At 31.1% G+C, this 19,956-nt stretch overlaps 5 protein-coding genes and 1 non-coding gene across 6 annotated transcripts; 3 read left to right on the plus strand and 3 right to left on the minus strand.

The window, feature by feature from the left end:
• Positions 1 to 3,712: 3,712 nt before the first annotated feature.
• Positions 3,713 to 4,364, plus strand: LOC122506662 (histone H1A, sperm-like). Its single transcript, XM_043618980.1, has one exon. The coding sequence runs from the start codon at positions 3,768 to 3,770 to the stop codon at positions 4,308 to 4,310; it is 543 nt and encodes a 180-aa protein (XP_043474915.1). The 5' UTR covers positions 3,713 to 3,767; the 3' UTR covers positions 4,311 to 4,364.
• A 2,427-nt stretch (positions 4,365 to 6,791) lies between these two features.
• On the plus strand, positions 6,792 to 7,271 carry LOC122506723 (histone H4). The gene has a single exon (XM_043619041.1). The coding sequence runs from the start codon at positions 6,834 to 6,836 to the stop codon at positions 7,143 to 7,145; it is 312 nt and encodes a 103-aa protein (XP_043474976.1). The 5' UTR covers positions 6,792 to 6,833; the 3' UTR covers positions 7,146 to 7,271.
• A 2,392-nt stretch (positions 7,272 to 9,663) lies between these two features.
• On the minus strand, positions 9,664 to 9,783 carry LOC122506751. The gene has a single exon (XR_006302020.1). It is a non-coding gene; the product is annotated as a 5S ribosomal RNA (ribosomal RNA).
• Positions 9,784 to 15,301: 5,518 nt separating this feature from the next.
• On the minus strand, positions 15,302 to 15,739 carry LOC122506705 (histone H2B). Its single transcript, XM_043619024.1, has one exon. It carries the CDS (start codon positions 15,698 to 15,700, stop codon positions 15,329 to 15,331), a length of 372 nt encoding a protein of 123 aa, XP_043474959.1. The 5' UTR covers positions 15,701 to 15,739; the 3' UTR covers positions 15,302 to 15,328.
• Positions 15,740 to 16,064: 325 nt separating this feature from the next.
• Positions 16,065 to 16,542, plus strand: LOC122506700 (histone H2A-like). The gene has a single exon (XM_043619019.1). The coding sequence runs from the start codon at positions 16,165 to 16,167 to the stop codon at positions 16,537 to 16,539; it is 375 nt and encodes a 124-aa protein (XP_043474954.1). The 5' UTR covers positions 16,065 to 16,164; the 3' UTR covers positions 16,540 to 16,542.
• Positions 16,543 to 18,035: 1,493 nt separating this feature from the next.
• On the minus strand, positions 18,036 to 19,029 carry LOC122506657 (histone H1B-like). The gene has a single exon (XM_043618976.1). The coding sequence runs from the start codon at positions 18,963 to 18,965 to the stop codon at positions 18,348 to 18,350; it is 618 nt and encodes a 205-aa protein (XP_043474911.1). The 5' UTR covers positions 18,966 to 19,029; the 3' UTR covers positions 18,036 to 18,347.
• Positions 19,030 to 19,956: the final 927 nt, after the last annotated feature.

Raw genomic sequence — 19,956 nt, forward strand, 5'->3', positions numbered from 1 at the left:
CCTCTACCCTATTAATTAAATTAAAATGTGATTTTAGAAATTTACAACAATTGAAAATATTGAACAAATGTCAACTTATAAAGAAAGTATAGATATAATTGTTTCCCTTTTTAGTTAATTTTAGTACTAATCTTCAATATATCAATTTTTGTTTTTTTAATTTTCAACCCCTTATGTGCTTGAGACGTTAAATTGAAAATTAAAAACTTTTTTAAACTTTTTATTATAAATAAAATGTCGAATACTTTTAAAAATTAATTTTCATATCCGACTATAAGTATTAATTGATAAGTGTTCGTGACGTCTTTTTTTCGTTTCTGAAGAGGACGGCTGTGACTGTCGAATAGAGGTGTGCAAAATTCGAATCGAAAGAAAATTCGAATCGAACTACCAATTCAAAATTCGAAGTTTCGAATTTCGAATTGGCCGATTCGAATCGAAAGTAAATTCGAATCGAACTAGCCAATTCGAAAATTGGAGTTTCGAATTGTACAACTCAACTCGGTTACTTTATTCGCACAATTAATTATTCTATAATTTTAATATATAATTATATAAATAAGGCTTCGTCCATAAATTACGTCACACGTTTTTAGCCCATTTTTGACCCCCTCCCCCCTTTGTCACACTACGTAACATCTGAAGGAACCCCCTCCCTCTAAATTACGTAACAATTCGTAAACCCCCCTTAAAAAAATTTGACTTTTTTTGAAAATTTGGGGGGGGTAGAGGGGGCCAATTTTACCAATTTTGCTAACACCGCCTACTTTGTGAATTTTTTCTGAACATACTTGCAATAATTTATTTTTAAATAAAACGGACCGATTTTTGGGAAATTGAAAATTAAATATTAATTATCAAAAATTAGGGTAAATTTTTAAAATATGCAAAAATAAAATTCACCATTGGAAAAGGGACGAAAAAACCTTTCAGAAACATATTCCAAAAAAATTGTTCCATTACAAGTATGTTCAGAAAAAATTCACAAAGTAGCCGGTGTTATCAAAATTCGTAAAATTGGCTCCAAATTTTCGAAAAAGTCAAAAATATTTTTTGGGTCATTTCTACTTGATAGAACAACAAATTCCCCGAGTTTCAATTTTTTTAAAAAGTTCAAATTTCAACTTAGGACATTTCACGTAAAATGCCTCATAATAATTAGTACACTTTTTAATATTTTAAAAACAAGAAATATATTTGATATTTTTATTTATTACAATTTTCTCATTATAATAAATAGAGTATAAAGTGTGACATAACAAAATAAAAAATCCCCACCCCCCTTTTGTCACAATTAGTCACATTTTCATAGACCCGCTCCCCCCCTAAAAAGTATGACGTAATTTATGGACCAAGCCTAACATACAAATACAAATAATGTGTTGAAAGTGAAGAAAATATTTCGCTTATTGTTTGTAGTACATAAGGAAAAAGAATTATTTTGCAAATTTTTTGCTCAATTTTTAAAATAAATTTTCATTTATTTTAACAATTTAATAGCTAATATATAATTAAAAACCGCTGCTAAGTTGTATATTTTTTTATAATTTTGGTACTCATTTCATGAACACTGTACTTCCTCATAGAGATAAAAATTATAGAAATATATTAATTACTTTTTATAAATATGGTAAAAGTGATTGGATTTTGGATCAATCAATGTATTTTTAAATACCCTTCAAGATATTTACAATAATTTAATAGTTAAACAAAAATTTTTAAACACAAAAGTTGAGAAAATGTCATTTTCCAAAATTTTTGGTTTTTAAAATACCAATGATTTCGAAATTTATTATCGAATTAGGTTCAAAAATAGGTCAATCGAATCGTTTTCTAATGCTCTACAATTTGGTAACGATAATTTTAAAGTTACTTCTACGTTTTTCAACAAAATTTTCAAAAAAGTCTCCGGTTAATATGGACGAAAAATGTTCAATTAGGGACCAAAAGATGCATCTAAAAAAACTCTACAAAACTAAAGAAAAACATTTATAGGTGTCCTAACATTTTTTTAAAGTTATGGGCAAAAAACGTTTTTTGCAAAATTAAAAATCCAAATTTTTTAATAAGTTTAATATATATTCTTTTTCTTTAAATGACACAATAAAATTGTACCTAATCATTAATCTTGTAAAAAAATGGTTTTTTAATAGAAAAACTGTCCTTTTTAGAAAAGAGCCCATATTGTCGGTTTTTAAATTAATTAGTTAATTAAGGGGGGGGTTCTAAAAATTTAAAATCTGTTGGTTTTCTATCTTCAAGGTGCCCTGAACTGGAAACAATGCTTATCTGAATAACTTCCAAGAAGAACCAGAGATACAACAATTAGTTGGTATCGCAATCTTTAATTCCGTTTTTCTCGAAATGACGTTTTTGGCGTTCTAAACTTTGAAACTCAGCGAATTTTTAACCAAAAATGTTCTTAGACCACTCAAAATTTAATTTCATTTAATTTCATTTAGTAACCAATAGTTACGGTTAATAAATACAATTTCCAATTCTAAGAATTATTTTTTTATATAAAAATTGTAATTTAATATTTCAAGAAAAATTGAAGAATTTTTGTATAATTTGAAAAAATTATTTTTTGTGGAATTTAAATTTATAAATAGGTATGATTATAATTCTTAAAAATTTTAATTGTTTTAATTTAAAATTTTTAATTAGTTTGTGTATGTATTTGAATTTTCGGAAATATTGAAAATATTGAAAATAATTCAATTCTTTGCAAGAATTCAATTATTTTCATAAATAATAACGATCCGTAAAAATTAAATTATTTTTAAACAAAATTTTAATAAAATTTTACGAATAAATACAATTATTTTCTAAAATTTTAATAAATACTTCAAAACAATTTAATTATTTTCTTAAATAGAAATAGATTTTAATCTTTGCAAAAATTCAATTATTTTCAAAAAAATTTCAAGAATGATTTCAATTTTTTTCTCATTTCTTTATAAAATCTTTGCAAAAATTCAATTATTTTTAATACAATTTTAATAAAATTTCAAAAATTTTCAATTAAAATTCTTTAAGAATTAGGATTTCTGTCAAAATAATTGTGCGAATAAAATAACCGAGTTGAGTTGTACAATTCGAAACTCCGATTTTCGAATCGGCCAATTCGAAATTCGAAACTTCGAATTGGTAGTTCGATTCGAATTTATTTTCGATTCGAATTTTCTGTTGTCGAGTCGAATAATTTTCGATTCGACTCGATTAAATGCACACCTCTACTGTCGAAACGTTAAAATTAATATTTGACCAAGTGATAAATTCTACATATATCATAAAAAATAATGTAACCAAAAGAATAACCAAATTATTTACTATTGTCAATAAAATGCACTTTTTCAAAAACAGAAATTACTTACATTGTTCTTGCTTATCCTTTGTACTCATGTCAGTGTTACAAAGTAATGTTCACAATTTTCAAAAATGTTTATTTACTCAGCCACTTTCTGTAAATTATAAAAAATTAATCATTTACATCTGAAACTTACTACAGTTGTCAACCATTATTTCAGTAATTTAAAAGTTTATAAACAAATTTGTCTGTTAAAAATTTGAAATATAGTTCCAAGTTTGCCCAAGTTCAGAGAAATCGACGTTCATTTGCAATGTGGGCCTTTCTTCACCGTTCGTGCCTTTTACTATGTCGCCGCGAACCTGGAAATTTTTTCACTACAGCCTGACTAGTTGCATCGAGTGCATCCTAAAGTTAGTCTTCAATTCTGAATATAAACTAGAAATTCAATTTTAAAATGGCAGAGAAAGCAGAATCCACTGTTGCGCCTGCAGTTGCACCTTCCGAGGGAGCTGCAAAGTCGAAACAGCCTCGTGTGAAGGCCGCTCATCCGCCAGCATCAGAGATGGTCGTTGCAGCCATCACTCATTTGAACGAGAAGGGAGGTTCGTCTCTGCAAGCCATCAAGAAGTTCATTGCCGGCAAGTACGTAGTCGACGTTGAGAGGCAAGCTACTTTCATCAGGAAGTACCTGAAAGCGGCCGTCGCCAACAAGACCCTGATTCAGACCAAGGGAACAGGTGCTGCGGGCTCCTTCAAATTGAACGTCGCCAAGTCTGAGGGAAAAGCTAAGCCGAAAGCACCAAAGGCTAAGAAACCAGCAGTAGCCGAGAAGAAGAAGCCAGCAAAGGTCGCGGCCAAACCGCCAAAGGCCAAATCTACCGCTGCCAAACCCAAAGTTACGAAGGCTTCTCCCAAGAAATCCAAGGCACCTGCAGCTACCAAGAAAGCTTCTCCGAAGCCCAGGAAGACTGCAGTTAAGAAAGTCGCAAAGCAGTAGATAATGTTACTTCAAAGACATTTTCGCTGCTCGTCTATATCAATCGGCCCTTTTCAGGGCCACCAAACGTTTTTACGAAGGAATTTATTTTGTTTTTCTCTTTTTCAACATTTCAGCTATAATAAAAAATATAACGGGTATATCACATGTCTGGCAAAATTAAAAAATTCACTGAATTTTGTCAGGGTCACTCATGACTCGACATGATATTAGTAGTTTACATCTATTATTTATTTTATTATTATTTTCACTTTACTATTTTCTTATTTTTGTTATTGACTCCAACGTTTTCCAACGTTTATGGGTTTAACGTAAAAATTGACAATTTTTATTTTTATTTTTATGACGATTTGAAAAAGATGATGTAAACTATATCACTGATTTATTTCGGTAAGAAATTTTAAACTCTCTTTATTTTGTATTTATTTTGTGTTTATTATAATTTCATAATTTTGTATTTATATTTTGTAAACTCGTTTATTATTTTTATATTTTTTATATATTGTTTTTATAGACTCCCTGAAGAGGAAATCACTTGTTTGCAAGTAGAGACCTACACTTTGTGCGAAGCGCATAATCGCATAAATTTCAAAAATTGAAAGAAAGTTTTACGTTTTATCATGTTTATGAATAAAATAAAATAAATTTAACGTGTCATCAAAACGCATAATTTTTTTTCATCGCACAATTTTTTAATTCTTGCATAATTTTATTTTTTGTGCAAGAAATATAAAAATATTCCACCGTCTAAATCTGAATTAACGAAATATCTATTTATAAATACATTTTATCATAAATTTATGAATAAAATTAATCATCCATAATTAAAAGGGCAACCCTAGTTGTAATTTTCAAAAAATGGGTTTTTTTTTCTTGTATTTTTTTTAAGTTTACCCACACAGCACCGAAAATTTCCTAAATATTTACTAAAAACTTACTTGCAAACTTGGAATTATTCACTTGCAAAGTTTAGTGAAAATTCTGCAAAAATATCTTTTTACAGCTAAGAACCCACAGTTTTTTTTTAGAAAAAATCGATATGTTAAATTTCAGTGGTTGTCATTTTGTCAAAAAAGAATTTTTTTTATTACTTCTTATGAATATAGAGAATAAGTTGCTTTATTTAAAAATGTTGGTGGTTTTTCTTAAAAAAAATTCATGCAAATGATCAATTTTTGTAGCCTACAACTTATTTTATTATTATTATTTATATTTAATTTAATAGGTATATATTATATTATTCTAGCCATATATATTAGTTTAAAATGCATCTTTTAATTAACCTTATGTTAAAAGCTTTATTTTGGTCCCGTTTTTCTTTCAAAAGCATCAATTTTGCACTTTTTGATTTTTCAACGCATAATAATCAGTTTTTCAGGGCATAATCCAGTAATTTTCAGCGTCATAAAATACTGTCCTTATTTGCAAGACAAACAATTTCATAAAATTTCTAATAATTTGTTCTTTTCATAAAATTCTCTGACTATTTCTTGCATAGTCTATAATTTCTATATTTGTACTAGCTATAAAAATAATTAATCTCATAGTAGAAAGTCAGTTATTCAAATATAGTAATACTTTTAATATTAAAATAGTGAATAACTATTTATCAGTTACATTCACTTGTAGGTTTCGTCAAAATAACAAACTCTTTCGATGAGCAATTGGAGAATGTAATATTAAAAAATTACCAGATCCAGTATGATTTTTTGCTACTAAAAGGTATTTTTAATCGATACGAAAAAAGGTTGTTTATAGAATATTAAGGCATGTTTGTATAAGAATTAAAAATATTTCAACGTAAGAAAATTTGTTGGCCCTGAAAAGGGCCGATTGTTTTGTTTGGTGGAAAGAATTAAGCGCGTTCTCCTCGGATACGACGGGCCAACTGGATGTCCTTTGGCATGATGGTGACTCTCTTGGCGTGGATGGCGCACAAGTTGGTGTCTTCGAAGAGACCGACGAGGTAGGCCTCGCTGGCCTCCTGGAGGGCCATCACGGCGGAGCTCTGGAAGCGCAGGTCGGTCTTGAAGTCCTGAGCGATTTCACGGACCAAGCGTTGGAAGGGCAGTTTGCGGATGAGGAGCTCGGTGCTCTTCTGGTAGCGACGGATCTCACGGAGAGCGACGGTTCCGGGCCTGTAGCGATGGGGCTTCTTCACTCCACCGGTTGCAGGCGCACTCTTACGAGCGGCCTTGGTGGCGAGTTGTTTCCTCGGTGCCTTTCCACCGGTGGATTTACGCGCGGTTTGCTTGGTACGAGCCATTGCTTAGAAGTTCACAGTACGAGGGACAACTGAAAAATGGTTTCGGCGATATGAACGCACATATTTATAGCTTTCAGAAGCTCTTGCACCAGTTAGTCAACGGGAAGGGGACACTGACATCCTGATTGGTAGATCGAATCGTGGAGGGGAGCAGTGGAACTCCAGAGGGAATAAAACAGCGCCCTTTCACGGCCTTAGCATCATTCCGAGTTTGTTCTCTGTTCTGCTTGAACGTACGAACCTTATTCTCTGTGAAAATGACTGGTCGTGGAAAGGGAGGAAAGGGATTGGGAAAAGGAGGAGCCAAGCGCCATCGTAAAGTGTTGCGTGATAACATCCAAGGTATCACCAAGCCCGCCATCCGTCGTTTGGCTCGTCGAGGTGGAGTGAAACGTATCTCAGGATTGATTTACGAAGAGACCCGTGGTGTCTTAAAAGTGTTCCTTGAGAACGTGATCCGTGACGCCGTCACTTACACAGAACACGCCAAGAGGAAGACCGTCACCGCCATGGACGTCGTCTATGCTCTCAAACGTCAAGGCCGTACTCTCTACGGTTTCGGCGGTTAATTTTTCCATCATCATCGTCATCATTCAAAACAATCGGCCCTTTTCAGGGCCACCAAATCTTTTTTACGTTTGAATAATTTTTTTCATTAACATAGTTTTATGATAAAAGCATTATAGTGCAATCCATCAGTGTGTATATAATATAGTAAATCATGTTTACACCTACATTCTAGCCTTATTTGATGCATAATGCACTTGTTTTCGAAATTCACGAATATTGTTTGTGATATGTACACAGGAAAAATGCGAATGATGAAAACAACCACATATGTGTAGTTAGAAAAAAGTAGTTAACTACAATATTCAGTAGCATTTTAACTACTGGGCTAGTAATTATAAGTATTTTGTATTAGTTGCAAACAATATGAAATTTACTTTTTTTTTATATGGTAAATTCAACCTCTGAAAGTTGTTACATTTATGTAGTAATGTAGTTAAAACAACTTTTTTTTACTAAGTAGTTGCAGAGAAATAAATAAATTTACACATTTGTTCTTTTTGACGAAATATATGAGCCGCCGGATAGTAAAACCACGCATAAAATTTCCTCAGGCGTCTGATGGTTGAAAAATCGATGGTCATAAAAAAAATTTTTGAAATCACTTCCTTATTGGAAATTCGATTCCCCATATTTTTTCTTCTATAAAAAAAATTGATAACTTCGAGAAAAATGCAAAAAACTGGATTCTCTGAAAACACATTTTTAATTAAATTTTTGACTTTAACTCGCTCTAAAACATAAAGTTATGAATATTTTCTTTTTATATTTACAGGGAGTATAGTTTAAACTATCCTTAAGACAACAAACTTTGGACCGTTTAATAAATATTATTAAAAAACTATTTTCTGACAAATGCGCGCGGCTAAAACAAACAATCTTGAGACTTAGCATTGTCAACTCAACACATACGCTAGACTCCTGACTCGCGCGCATTTGTCAGAAAATAGTTTTTTAATAATATTTACTAAACGGTTAATCCTAGAGTAAAACTGCTTGGCAAAAATATTTATTATACCTTAATGAACAGGATGTCAGTTTCCCCTTCCCCTTGACTAACCGGTGCAAGAGCTTCAGAAAGCTATAAATATGTGCGGTTTTACCGCGCTAACCGTTATTTTCAGTCGTCACTCGTACTCTTAACTTCGAAGCAATGCCTCGTACTAAGGGAACCACGCGCTGCAGGATCATTCCTTCCTTCAGTGACATCGCCGCCGCCAAAAATATCGACGTCTCGGATTGTTCTTCCTTAATCAGAAGGAGCGTGAAGGCTGCAGTCGCCAGAATGTGGCGGAACAAGACCAAGGGCAAGACCAGTCACCCGCCATCGTCGGAGATGGTGAACGCGGCCATCGCCACTTTGAAGGAGAGAGGCGGCTCTTCGCTCCAAGCCATCAAGAAGTACATCGCCGCCACCTACAAAGTCGATGTCGAGAAGCAGGCTCCCTTCATCAGAAAGTACCTGAAGGCTGCAGTCGCCAGCAAGGCTCTGATCCAGACCAAGGGCAAGGGCGCTGCAGGGTCCTTCAAGTTGAACGTCGCCAAGGCCGAGGGCAAGGCCAAAGCCAAGCCCAAGACCAAGACTGCCGCCAAACCCAAAGCTGCTGCAGCACCAAAGGCCAAGAAAGCAGCTTCTCCGAAGAAGGCCGTGGCAGCCAAGACCAAGAAAGCCGTCGCCGAGAAGAAGAAGACCCCGAAGGTTGCGGCCAAGCCACCGAAGGCCAAGTCCACCACCGCCAAACCCAAGGTGACCAAGGCTGCTCCCAAGAAGGCGGCCAAAGCTTCGCCCAAGAAGGCTGCAGCGCCCAAAGCGAAGAAGCCCGCGGCAAAGAGGGTTGCCAAGAAGTAAAGTGGAAAGAAATTGATAACGGATGATTGAAAACAAACGGCCCTTTTCAGGGCCACCAATTGCTTTTTACGAAAGAATTATTTGGTTCTAAATAATTATTACTTTACTTTTTTTTACTGCTGAAATTTAGATATTTGTGTGTAGTATAAGAACTAACTTTCATGAAGTCACATGTAGAAATTGAGTATTTAATAGTATTTAGTTGAAGATACTTTTTTATATTAATATAGGAACAGTGTATTTATTCAGGGTTCTTACAGAATCTGGAAATCATGGAAATGGTATGAAATTTTTGAAAAGCTTCTGGAAATCTCTAGAAATTCAATTAGAAATTTTAAGATATAATATATATTATAAGACGTGGAAATTAAGTTTAAAATTCCACTGGAATTTCCTAAAAACTTGACCTGGAAATCATGGAAAAGGTATGGAATTTTAAATTCGCATTTCTATAGGAACCCTGATTTATGGATATATATCTGCTGATAATAAAGAGCTTTTTTACGTTGATTAAAACCTTAGTTTTGGCTAAAAAGTGAATGCTAATTTGATGTAGTACTATAGAAGACAATGTTTAAAAAAAACACTATAATAAAACAATGTGAGTAAACGAATTGCAATAAACTATATAGGTAAATATAATTTTATGGATAAAGTTCAATTTAAAAAAAAGTCAACACTACGCGGTATTCCCAAGCGGTCACCCATCCAAGTACTAACCGCGCTCAATGTCGCTTAACTTTGGTGATCGGACGAGAACCAGTGCTTTACAACATGATGTGAGCGTTAACTGTGAATCGTACTTTTAGAAACGAATTATAGCTCTCGCAGTGTACTCATTCTTTTTGATCTATTAAACATTTCAATGTTTAGTTTTATACCCTGCTTTTATATTACATCTGGGGTAATTAAACAAAAGCGCGATTTTTTAGGAGTTAATACATGAATAGAGGACATGGTTTAAATTCCAGCTAATTATTATAAAAAGTAAAAAAGGTTTGAATTTCTCTATAAAATTGTCATTGTAATGTGTGTCAAATTAAGGTTAAATTTACGATCTCGTAAACATTTTATACCTTTTGATTTTTCGTAATATAATTTTACTAAATTTTATATAAGTTTTTTAAAGTTTAGTCAAATTCTAGGTCTTAGTCTAAGTCATAGTCTAGGTTTAAGTCAAAGTTTTAGTCTAAATCTTAGGGCCAGTTTCATAAAGGCCGATTAAAAGTTGAATTAATGATTAAAACCAGTTTGACGGCTTCTGATTAGATAATTAAGGATTTAATCATTGATTAACTTTTAATCGGTGTTGGTGAAACTAACCCTTAGCCTAGGTCATAGCCTAAGTTATAGTCAAAGTCTAAGTCTTAGTCTAAGTTTTATCAAAGTCAAGGTCTTAGTCTTAGTCTAAGTCAAAGTCTTAGTCAAAGTCTAAGTCATAGTCAAAGTCTAAGTCTTAGTCAAAGTCAACGTCTTAGTCTTAGTCTAAGTCATAGTCAAAGTTTTATTTTAAGTTTTAGTCAAAATCTAATTCTTTGTCAAAGTCATAACCTAAGTCTAAGTCTTAGTCAAAGTCTAAGTTTTAATCAAGTCTTAGTCATAGCCTAAGTTATAGTCAAAGTCTAAGTCTTAGTCGAAGTCTAAGTTTTATCAAAGTCTAAGTTTTGTCAAAGTCAAGGTCTTAGTCATAGTCAAAGTCTTAGTCAATTCTAAGTAGAGTCTTAGTCGAGTCTTAGTCGTGTCTAACTCAAGTCTAACTCAAAACTGTGTCAAGTCTAAGTCGAGTCTAAGTCAAGTCTTTGTCAAATCTTAGTCAAGTCTAAGTCAAGTCTATGCAGGGCTCGAAGTAGGTCCGTAAATCCTGAAAAAGTCCGTAACTTTGCTTCAAGTCCGTAAAAGTCCGTTTTTTTGAAAAAAGGTCCGTAAAGTCCGTAATTTCATTCAAAAAGGATGAAAAGTTCGTAAATTGTACGATATAATTTTGAGAATTTTAGAGAAATTACAAATGATTGCAGAAATTCAAATATTTTTAAAAGTAATATAATTCTTTGCAAAAATTCAATTATGTTCAAAAAATAAAAAAAATTCTCGTCAAAATTTGAATTATCCTTAGAAATATTAAAATTATTCTCAGAAATTCAATTATTTTCAAAAATTTTATTAAAATTCATTACAAAATTTCAATGATTTTCATAATTAACAATATTTATCACACGAATTGAATTATTTTCTAAAGTAATAAAATTCAATTATTTTCAAAAATTTTAATAAAATTCATTGCAAAATTTCAATTATTTTCAAAAGTAATAAAATTCTTCGCATAAATTCAATTATGTTCAAAAATTTTTAACAATTCTCGTCAAAATTTCAATTATCTTTAGAAGTATTAAAATTCTTCTCCGAAATCCTATTATTTTCAAAAAATCTAAAAAAAAATTGTCAACATCTCAATTATCTTTCTAAATAAATTGCAAAATTCTTCGACAAAATTCAATCATTTTCAAAAATTTTAATAAAATCCATTACAAAATTTCAATTATTTTCAAAAGTAATAATATTCTTCGCAAAAATTAAATATTGTTCAATAACTACTATTTTCATAAAATTTACCAAAAGAACTTAATTATTTACAAAAAAAAATTAATAAAATTCTACAAAAACTTTTAATTATTTTCAAAAAATAATAAAAATTTCACAAGATTTTAATTAATAACAAATTTTTTTTATAAATTTTTTCGCAATCATTCAACTATTTTCATAAATAATACAAATTTTACGGGGATTCAATTATTTTCGTAAATAATAAAATTCTTTTTAGGAATTCAATTATTTTCAATACAATAATTTTAATCGAATTCCTCGAAAAAATTCTTAAGTATTTTATTAAAATTCGTCCCAAGAATTTAATTATTTAAAAATTTGTTGATAAAATTTTTAATAGGAATTGAATTCCAAGAAACATTCAATTATTCAATAAATTATTTATTTGCATTCTATTTGTATTTAAATAATTGAATTCTGGTAGAATTTTCTCATAAACATTGATTTAAAAATATATTTCAGTTAAAATCTTAGATTATGTAATAATTGAATTCTTTCGAAGAATTTCATTAAAATTTTTAAAATAATTGAATTTTATCGAGACTTTTTTTTAAAATTGTCCTAAAAATAACTGAATTTCTACCAAAAAAAGTTTTATCAAAACTTTTTAAAATGTTTGAATTTCTGCTAAAATTCTGATATTTTTGAAAATAATTGAATTCTTGCGAAGAATTTTATTAAGACTATTGAAAAATAATTAAATCTCTGCAAAGATTTTTATTATTTTACGAAAATATTTAAATTCTTGAGAAAAATTTTATTAAAACTTCTGAAAGCAATTGAAGACCTGCTAAGAATTTTGTTATTTTTAATTTATGCCAAGAATTTTATTATAATTTTTAAAAATAATTGAATTCCTGTTAATTTTTTACAAGAATTTAATTATTTTGGAAAATTTTAATAAAATTTTTCACAAGAATTTCAATTATTTTCATAAATAATAAAATTCAATGCAGAATTTCAAATATTTTATTTATTTTTAATACAATTTTAATCGAATTTCTCGAAAAATGTACTTAATTATTCTTAAAAATTTGAATAAAATTCGTTCATAGAATTCAATTATTTGAAAATTTGTTGATAACGATTTTTTATGGGAATTGAATTTTAAGAAACGTTCAATTATTCAATAAATTATTTATTTGCATTTTTACATTTAAATTTGTATTTAAATAATTGATTTCTAGTAGAATTTTCTAATAAAAATTGATTTTCATTTCATAAAAATGAATTTCAGTTAAAGTTTCAGATAATAATTGAATATTAAATGCAATAGAGCGTGAATTTTAAAAAATAATTTAATTTTGTAATTAATTTTTTTGAAAAAGTTTAATTGAGTTTTTTTAATATTATTTTTAGTTTCTATTTTCTAATATTTGAAATTTCGTAAAATTGAATATTGTAAAGAAATGAATTTGAAAATTGTCAAAGAACTTTTTCGAAAATTATTAAAAATAATCGATATTTATAAAGAAGAATTTTAGATAAAAATTCTTAAAATAATAATTGAATTGATAATTTTTATTATTATAAATTATTTTCATTAATAATTAATATTAATTATTATAATAATCATAAAACATCATCATTGAACATTGTAGTAAAGAAGAACATAAAAAAATGTTTTATTTTAATTATTAAAGATTATTATTTTTAACCTTTCTTAAAAGTGTGTTTATTATTTGTAAAATATTAATTTTGCGTCGAATAAGAATAATAATTTTTTACATTAATGAGTTAGTACTGATTTGTCAAAATTTTATTTATTTAAAATAACCTAAAGATAAACAATTATATTGATACCAGTTATAAAAACAGATGCTTATAAGAAGCCATTTTAAAATATTGATAATTAGCGGATGCAATTACCATAATGAGCGTATACGCTCGTAAAATTTTTGCTATCCCTTGTGTGACGTCAATTCCCTTTGCAAAGGAATAGTATAAAAGGAGTATAATGGTGTAAAACGAGTTTATACTTCGTCTCCAGTTCTAAAAATCTCTTCAAGTACCAAGTGTATTCCTTCAACTCTCGTCTAAGTTAAGTTCATTCAACAAGATAATTTCTACTGCAAGACACATTTCTAATTTTCCGATGACTGCATTATTTCGACTTCAACGTCAAATCAATAATTCGACACCTGGACTCCGGACCTTTCACTTTGGCTGGCCCGAAAACATTTCAAAGAAAATCTATTGCCTTCTCTGTATACGTTAGACAACGTTACTTCTTCGATCTCACACTGAAGGAGGTATCGCCCGTTGGGTCTACGTCTCTAGTAATCATTTTTATAGACAAGTAACTAATACTTTTAAAATTAGTCCCCATCTAAATTCTCGATTGATTCTACAAAGTCCGTATTTGTTTAAGTATCCCTGAAGACATGACATTTGGATCTACTCTTTCTCTATCATTCCAATTGTAAAGGATTCAAATAAAAACTTTAGTAATATAACTTCAATTAAACAGTTACTCGTTCTTAAAACCTGTCCCATAAAATCAGAGTGTTCGACTCTGTGAATAAATCAGGTATGAATCACCGATGCCGGGCAAATTAAATGTATAAATTATGCACGGAAAATGTTTTGGGCGACGAGCCGTTCCAAGTAGACCGAAAATTTACGAATGCGATACGACTTTAGTTTGGAGGAGCTGCATTTCTAACTTGGGTGTGCTGATGAGCGCCCAGATGCGGCTATTGCAGTCTCAAGGTTTTGAGTCTCAAATCTTGAGTGTTCAGCGACACCGACATAGGAACATAGATTTTCCGAATTGAGATCGTAGCACAACCAAACTAGAGTTCCTCCACTTTCTGACGATGGGGATTGCATGGTACTCAACATTTTTTCAGTGTGGGTAAGTTTAGTTTCATTTCTGAGACATAACATAGGCATGACTAAGACTTGACTAAGATTTGATTAAGAATTGATTAAAACTTCACTTAGACTTTGACTAAAACTACGACTTAGACTAGGACTAAGACTTTGACTTCGACATAGACTAAGACTCAGACTTCGACTTAGACTTAGAATAAGACTTTGACTAAGATTCGAGTTAGACTAAGACTTTGAATAAGACTTGACTTAGGAATGATTCAGATTTTGACCTACACTAAGACTTTGGTTAAGACTAAGACTTAGATTATGACTTTGACTAAGATTATGACTTTGACTTATTAAATGAATAAAAGAAGTGAAACTTTTAAATATGTTATCACTAAAAATAAGAAAACAACTATTTTAATGCTGAGCGTCAATGACAACTTGAGTTATATACAGAAAAAAGTTACTATGATATTTTATAAAAGTATATCACAAGAGTAGGACACAATGTGACACAGGTATTTTTTGATATAATATCAGAAATACTAAACTTAAAAAAACTTATAAAATTTAGTAAAATTATATTAAAATTTGCAAAAGTTTAATAATTGATATAACTTAGTAAATATTACATAATTTTTTTTAAAGTTTAACACTTGATATTAAAACTAAAATTTTACCTAATGTAAAAACGCGTTCAGCTGTTAGTAGAAATATATATATCCATAAACTGTTTCAATAATATAAAGAAGATTTTCAAATAGGATACTATCAAATTTTCAATTTCAACATGTGGCTTATCAGAAAGGTAGCCCTAATACTGCAACACATTTGGAACCAAATAATTCTTTCGTAAAAATATTTGTTGGCCCTGAAAAGGGCCGATTGTTTTTTGAGAATGGTGGTCAAGATTTACTTGGAGCTAGTGTACTTGGTGACAGCCTTGGTGCCTTCGGAGACGGCGTGCTTGGCGAGTTCACCAGGAAGGAGAAGCCTGACAGCAGTTTGGATTTCCCGGGAGGTGATGGTGGACCTCTTGTTGTAGTGGGCCAAGCGGGAAGATTCGGCAGCGATGCGCTCGAAGATGTCGTTCACGAACGAATTCATGATGCTCATGGCCTTGCTGGAGACTCCAGTGTCGGGGTGCACTTGCTTCAACACTTTGTAGATGTAGATGGCATAGCTCTCCTTCCTCTTGCGCTTCTTCTTCTTGTCGGTCTTGGTAATGTTCTTTTGAGCCTTGCCGGCTTTCTTGACAGCTTTGCCACTTGCTTTAGGAGGCATGGTTGTTTTCAGAGAAAATACGTCTGAACACAAAGGCAATTCAAGGTGAATTGATATTTTGCACACTGGCGGCACCGTATTTATGTCCGCCTGCGACATTTTGATTGGTGCGGGCACTCACTGCAACCATCTGCCACTCACGAAAAAGAGAGGGGAGCGCAGTGGAGGGGGTGACCTGTGGGGAGAGCGTAAATAGGCGGATTTCTGGCGCAGAACATCATACAAAAATATTATTTTATACAAAAATATTATTTTATTACAAAAATATTATTTTATAGGATTATATTTCTTCTTCTAGAAATGGTTACCTCATTACTTTAAAAACTTATTGTAACATTACTATGTACAAAACTATCTTGAAGAACAATAAATACTGCTTTAAACCGTAAACCGTAAACCGCAGAACATCATTCGCTTTGTATTCTTCGTTGTGTTTACTTCGTTAATTCAAAACTAAATTGAAAATGTCAGGACGTGGCAAAGGTGGCAAAACCAAGGGAAAGTCAAAGACCCGCTCCAACCGGGCCGGACTCCAGTTCCCAGTCGGTCGTATCCATCGTCTGTTGCGCAAAGGAAACTACGCCGAGCGAGTTGGTGCTGGTGCACCAGTTTACCTAGCCGCAGTAATGGAATACTTGGCTGCTGAAGTTTTGGAGTTGGCCGGAAACGCAGCTCGTGACAACAAGAAGAGCAGAATCATCCCCCGTCATCTCCAACTTGCCATCAGGAATGACGAGGAATTGAACAAGCTTCTTTCTGGAGTAACCATCGCTCAGGGTGGTGTTCTCCCCAACATCCAAGCTGTTCTCTTGCCCAAGAAAACCGAAAAGAAAGCTTAAATTTTCTACCTATCTTCCATCAAACAATCGGCCCTTTTCAGGGCCAACAAGAGTTTTTTACGTTGGAATTCTATGTTCTTTACATTTATATATAAAATCAGAACCAAAAATTGTTTATACATACACAGAGAATGTAGTAACATTTATTGAGTGTATAGTTACATATTATGATCTTTCATGAATTTATATTATGGTATATTATTTAATATTTATAAATCCTTTCCACATTTATGTAGCATCAGGGTAGCCACTGGATCGGGAAATGACAGTGAATTTTGATCTTGACCGGGATTTTGGAATTTTTTTTTAAAAACACACATTACTTTGTGAGAAAAAATAGAAATATTTATTTTAAGACTTATAGGTATTAACTATATTTCATTAAAAAAGATTGAATGATTTTCTATAAAATCTATTTATATCTTGTCATAGAATTTTATAAAAAGTACTATAAAAATATTCAATTTCTACAATTTATAAGAAAATGATGAATTTTGTTGTCCAACGTAACAGACTTAGAAAAAGAAAATATTAAATTTAATTTTAAATTCTTTCTATTTCCAACAATAATTAAACAAAATATAATTTTAATTAAATTTGTCAAAAAAATTTCAAAGAGAAAAAATTTCACATCCTATAAAATAGTGAGAAATAAATCAATTAAAAAATTTTTTTGCAATATAATATTATAACAAAACAAATAAGAATTATTAAAAATTTGAACTAATTAGAACAAAAGTGATACGAAATTTATAAAAATTAATTTTTGAATGATAAATAAAGTAAATAAAAATAAATAAAATTTCTTTTTTTAGAAAATAAATTTTAAAAAATCTTATTTTTCATTAATATCAATTAGTTTTTTTACAATTATTCATAAGCAAATTTTTCAATATTTTAGAATGTTAAATTAATATTACTAGTATTATTATAGATTGAATTTTAAAAAATTTCAAATTGAAGTTTTAGAAAAGTTGAATTGATTTTAATTAAAAATTCTGAATAAGTTAGTTTTTAAAAATATTTTTATTCACATTTTTACAAATTAGTTATGTTTTTAAATATGTAATATTTAATTGAAAAATTTTCAAATTATTCAAAATTTCATGATATTTTCTTGTAAACAAGTGGATTTTGGAAATATTTTAGTTATTTCTAGAATATAATTGAATTGAAATTTTGAAAATAATTTTTAATAAGTTACAGTAGCAATTCTTATAAATTAATCAAATTTAAAGAATTTGAAATTTGAAGTTTTTTTTTGAAATTTGAATACCTACTATATGGAAAAATAATGGATAATAATTAAATATTTATTTCAAAAAATTTATTTAAGTTCAAAATTATTTTTAGAGTAAACTAAAATATTTTTAGGGTTTGGGAAAAAGTCAAAGTTTTGTCTAAAAATCAGGAAATTCGGGAAATTCTTTCAATCTTTCATGGAATAATTAATTTTCAGAGTTATTATTTATGACAGGGAAAAATAATTTATGACCGGGAAATGACCGTGAATTTTTTTTTACAAAAAAGTGGCCACCCTGAGTATTGAAGGTATGTAATTGTTAAAATAAGAATTGTACAAATGACAAAATTTACAGTGCAATAGAGTATAGTAAAAAATATAGACGGAATTTTAGATTGGAAAAATTAAAAACTTCAAACACAAATTATTTCCATATTGGCTAATTCTAATATATCATTCTAAAATACTTATGTTTGAGACAAAGAAAATTCTTTTGTAAAAAGCAATTGGTGGCCCTGAAAAGGGCCGTTTGTTCACAATCATCCGTTATCAATTTCTTTCCACTTTACTTCTTGGCAACCCTCTTTGCCGCGGGCTTCTTCGCCTTGGGCGCTGCAGCCTTCTTGGGCGAAGCTTTGGCCTTCGTGGGAGCAGCTTTGGTCACCTTGGGTTTGGCGGTGGTGGACTTGGCCTTCGGTGGCTTGGCCGCAACCTTCGGGGTTTTCTTCTTCTCGGCGACGGCTTTCTTGGTCTTGGCTGCCACGGCCTTCTTCGGAGAAGCTGCTTTCTTGGCCTTTGGTGCTGCAGCAGCTTTGGGTTTGGCGGCAGTCTTGGTCTTGGGCTTGGCTTTGGCCTTGCCCTCGGCCTTGGCGACGTTCAACTTGAAGGACCCTGCAGCGCCCTTGCCCTTGGTCTGGATCAGAGCCTTGCTGGCGACTGCAGCCTTCAGGTACTTTCTGATGAAGGGAGCCTGCTTCTCGACGTCGACTTTGTAGGTGGCGGCGATGTACTTCTTGATGGCTTGGAGCGAAGAGCCGCCTCTCTCCTTCAAAGTGGCGATGGCCGCGTTCACCATCTCCGACGCTGGCGGGTGACTGGCCTTGGCGCGGGGCTTCTGTACCTTGGCAGCTTTCTTCGGAGTTGCCACTGCAGGTACAGCTGGGGATTCTACTTTGTCTGCCATTTTAGTAAAGTTTTTTTTGGGAAAACGACAAAAAGTGTTCAATAACTTGAAGATGCTTTCAACTCAAGCGTTCAAACAGTAATAAACACATTTCCCTGCGCTCGTCGACATAGTAAAACGCACGGACGGTGAAGAAAGACCTCAGCGCTCGTTGGCTTTCTACCGTTTTAATTCTCGGTAACTTGGGTACACCATTCAAAACTTTATTCACCTTTTTGATCTTTAATTGTTTTTCTGCACTTGCAAATAGATTTGATTTCTATTATACGATTATTCTAGTTGTCTAATATTAGGAAAAAGCATTATACTGTCATTGTGTTTTTCGGTAAAAATGAGCAATTTTCAAGACTCTGCTTTTAGTACTCAAACTTAACAAGTTCTGAAAATTATAAAAAACAAGTAAACAAATTGGATTGTTAAAAAATTACCTTTTAAATTTAATGCTCTATTTATCTCCCTTTCTGGATAGAAAACTTATTTTAGTTTGAAATCTAAATTGAAGGAAATTCGGTTGCTTCAGTTTGGGTATGAGTTCTTACTTTCGACACAGAATGGAGACGCATAGTGTGCATTGTGTAGATCAATAATAAAAAAATTTTAATAATTTTTCAACATCATTTATATGTAATTTAATATAAGTTTAGAATATTTTATTGTATCATAGAAATTTACTTTGAATATATTCAAATAATATTCATTATTTGAATATTCGATAATAGATTGTAAAAGAATAAAATTTATATTTAATATAATTATGGCGACGGACCAGTAATATTTCACTCCATTCATGAATTTACGCTGTTTATATAGTTTCTAACATTATTGACGATGTAAAATTACATTATGATAAAATTTCCGAAATTAAATATTTAATAAATTCCTTACTTGAATCCTAAATTGTGAAAAGAATTCAAATTTCAATTTTTTATACAATTTTCATTTCTTTCTTATACACTGAGAGAAATTCCTGGTTCATACAACCAAATTTTCG

This window comes from Leptopilina heterotoma, unplaced genomic scaffold (genome assembly GCF_015476425.1).
Source record: "Leptopilina heterotoma isolate Lh14 unplaced genomic scaffold, ASM1547642v1 Lhet_43, whole genome shotgun sequence".
Classification (NCBI taxonomy): domain Eukaryota; kingdom Metazoa; phylum Arthropoda; class Insecta; order Hymenoptera; family Figitidae; genus Leptopilina; species Leptopilina heterotoma.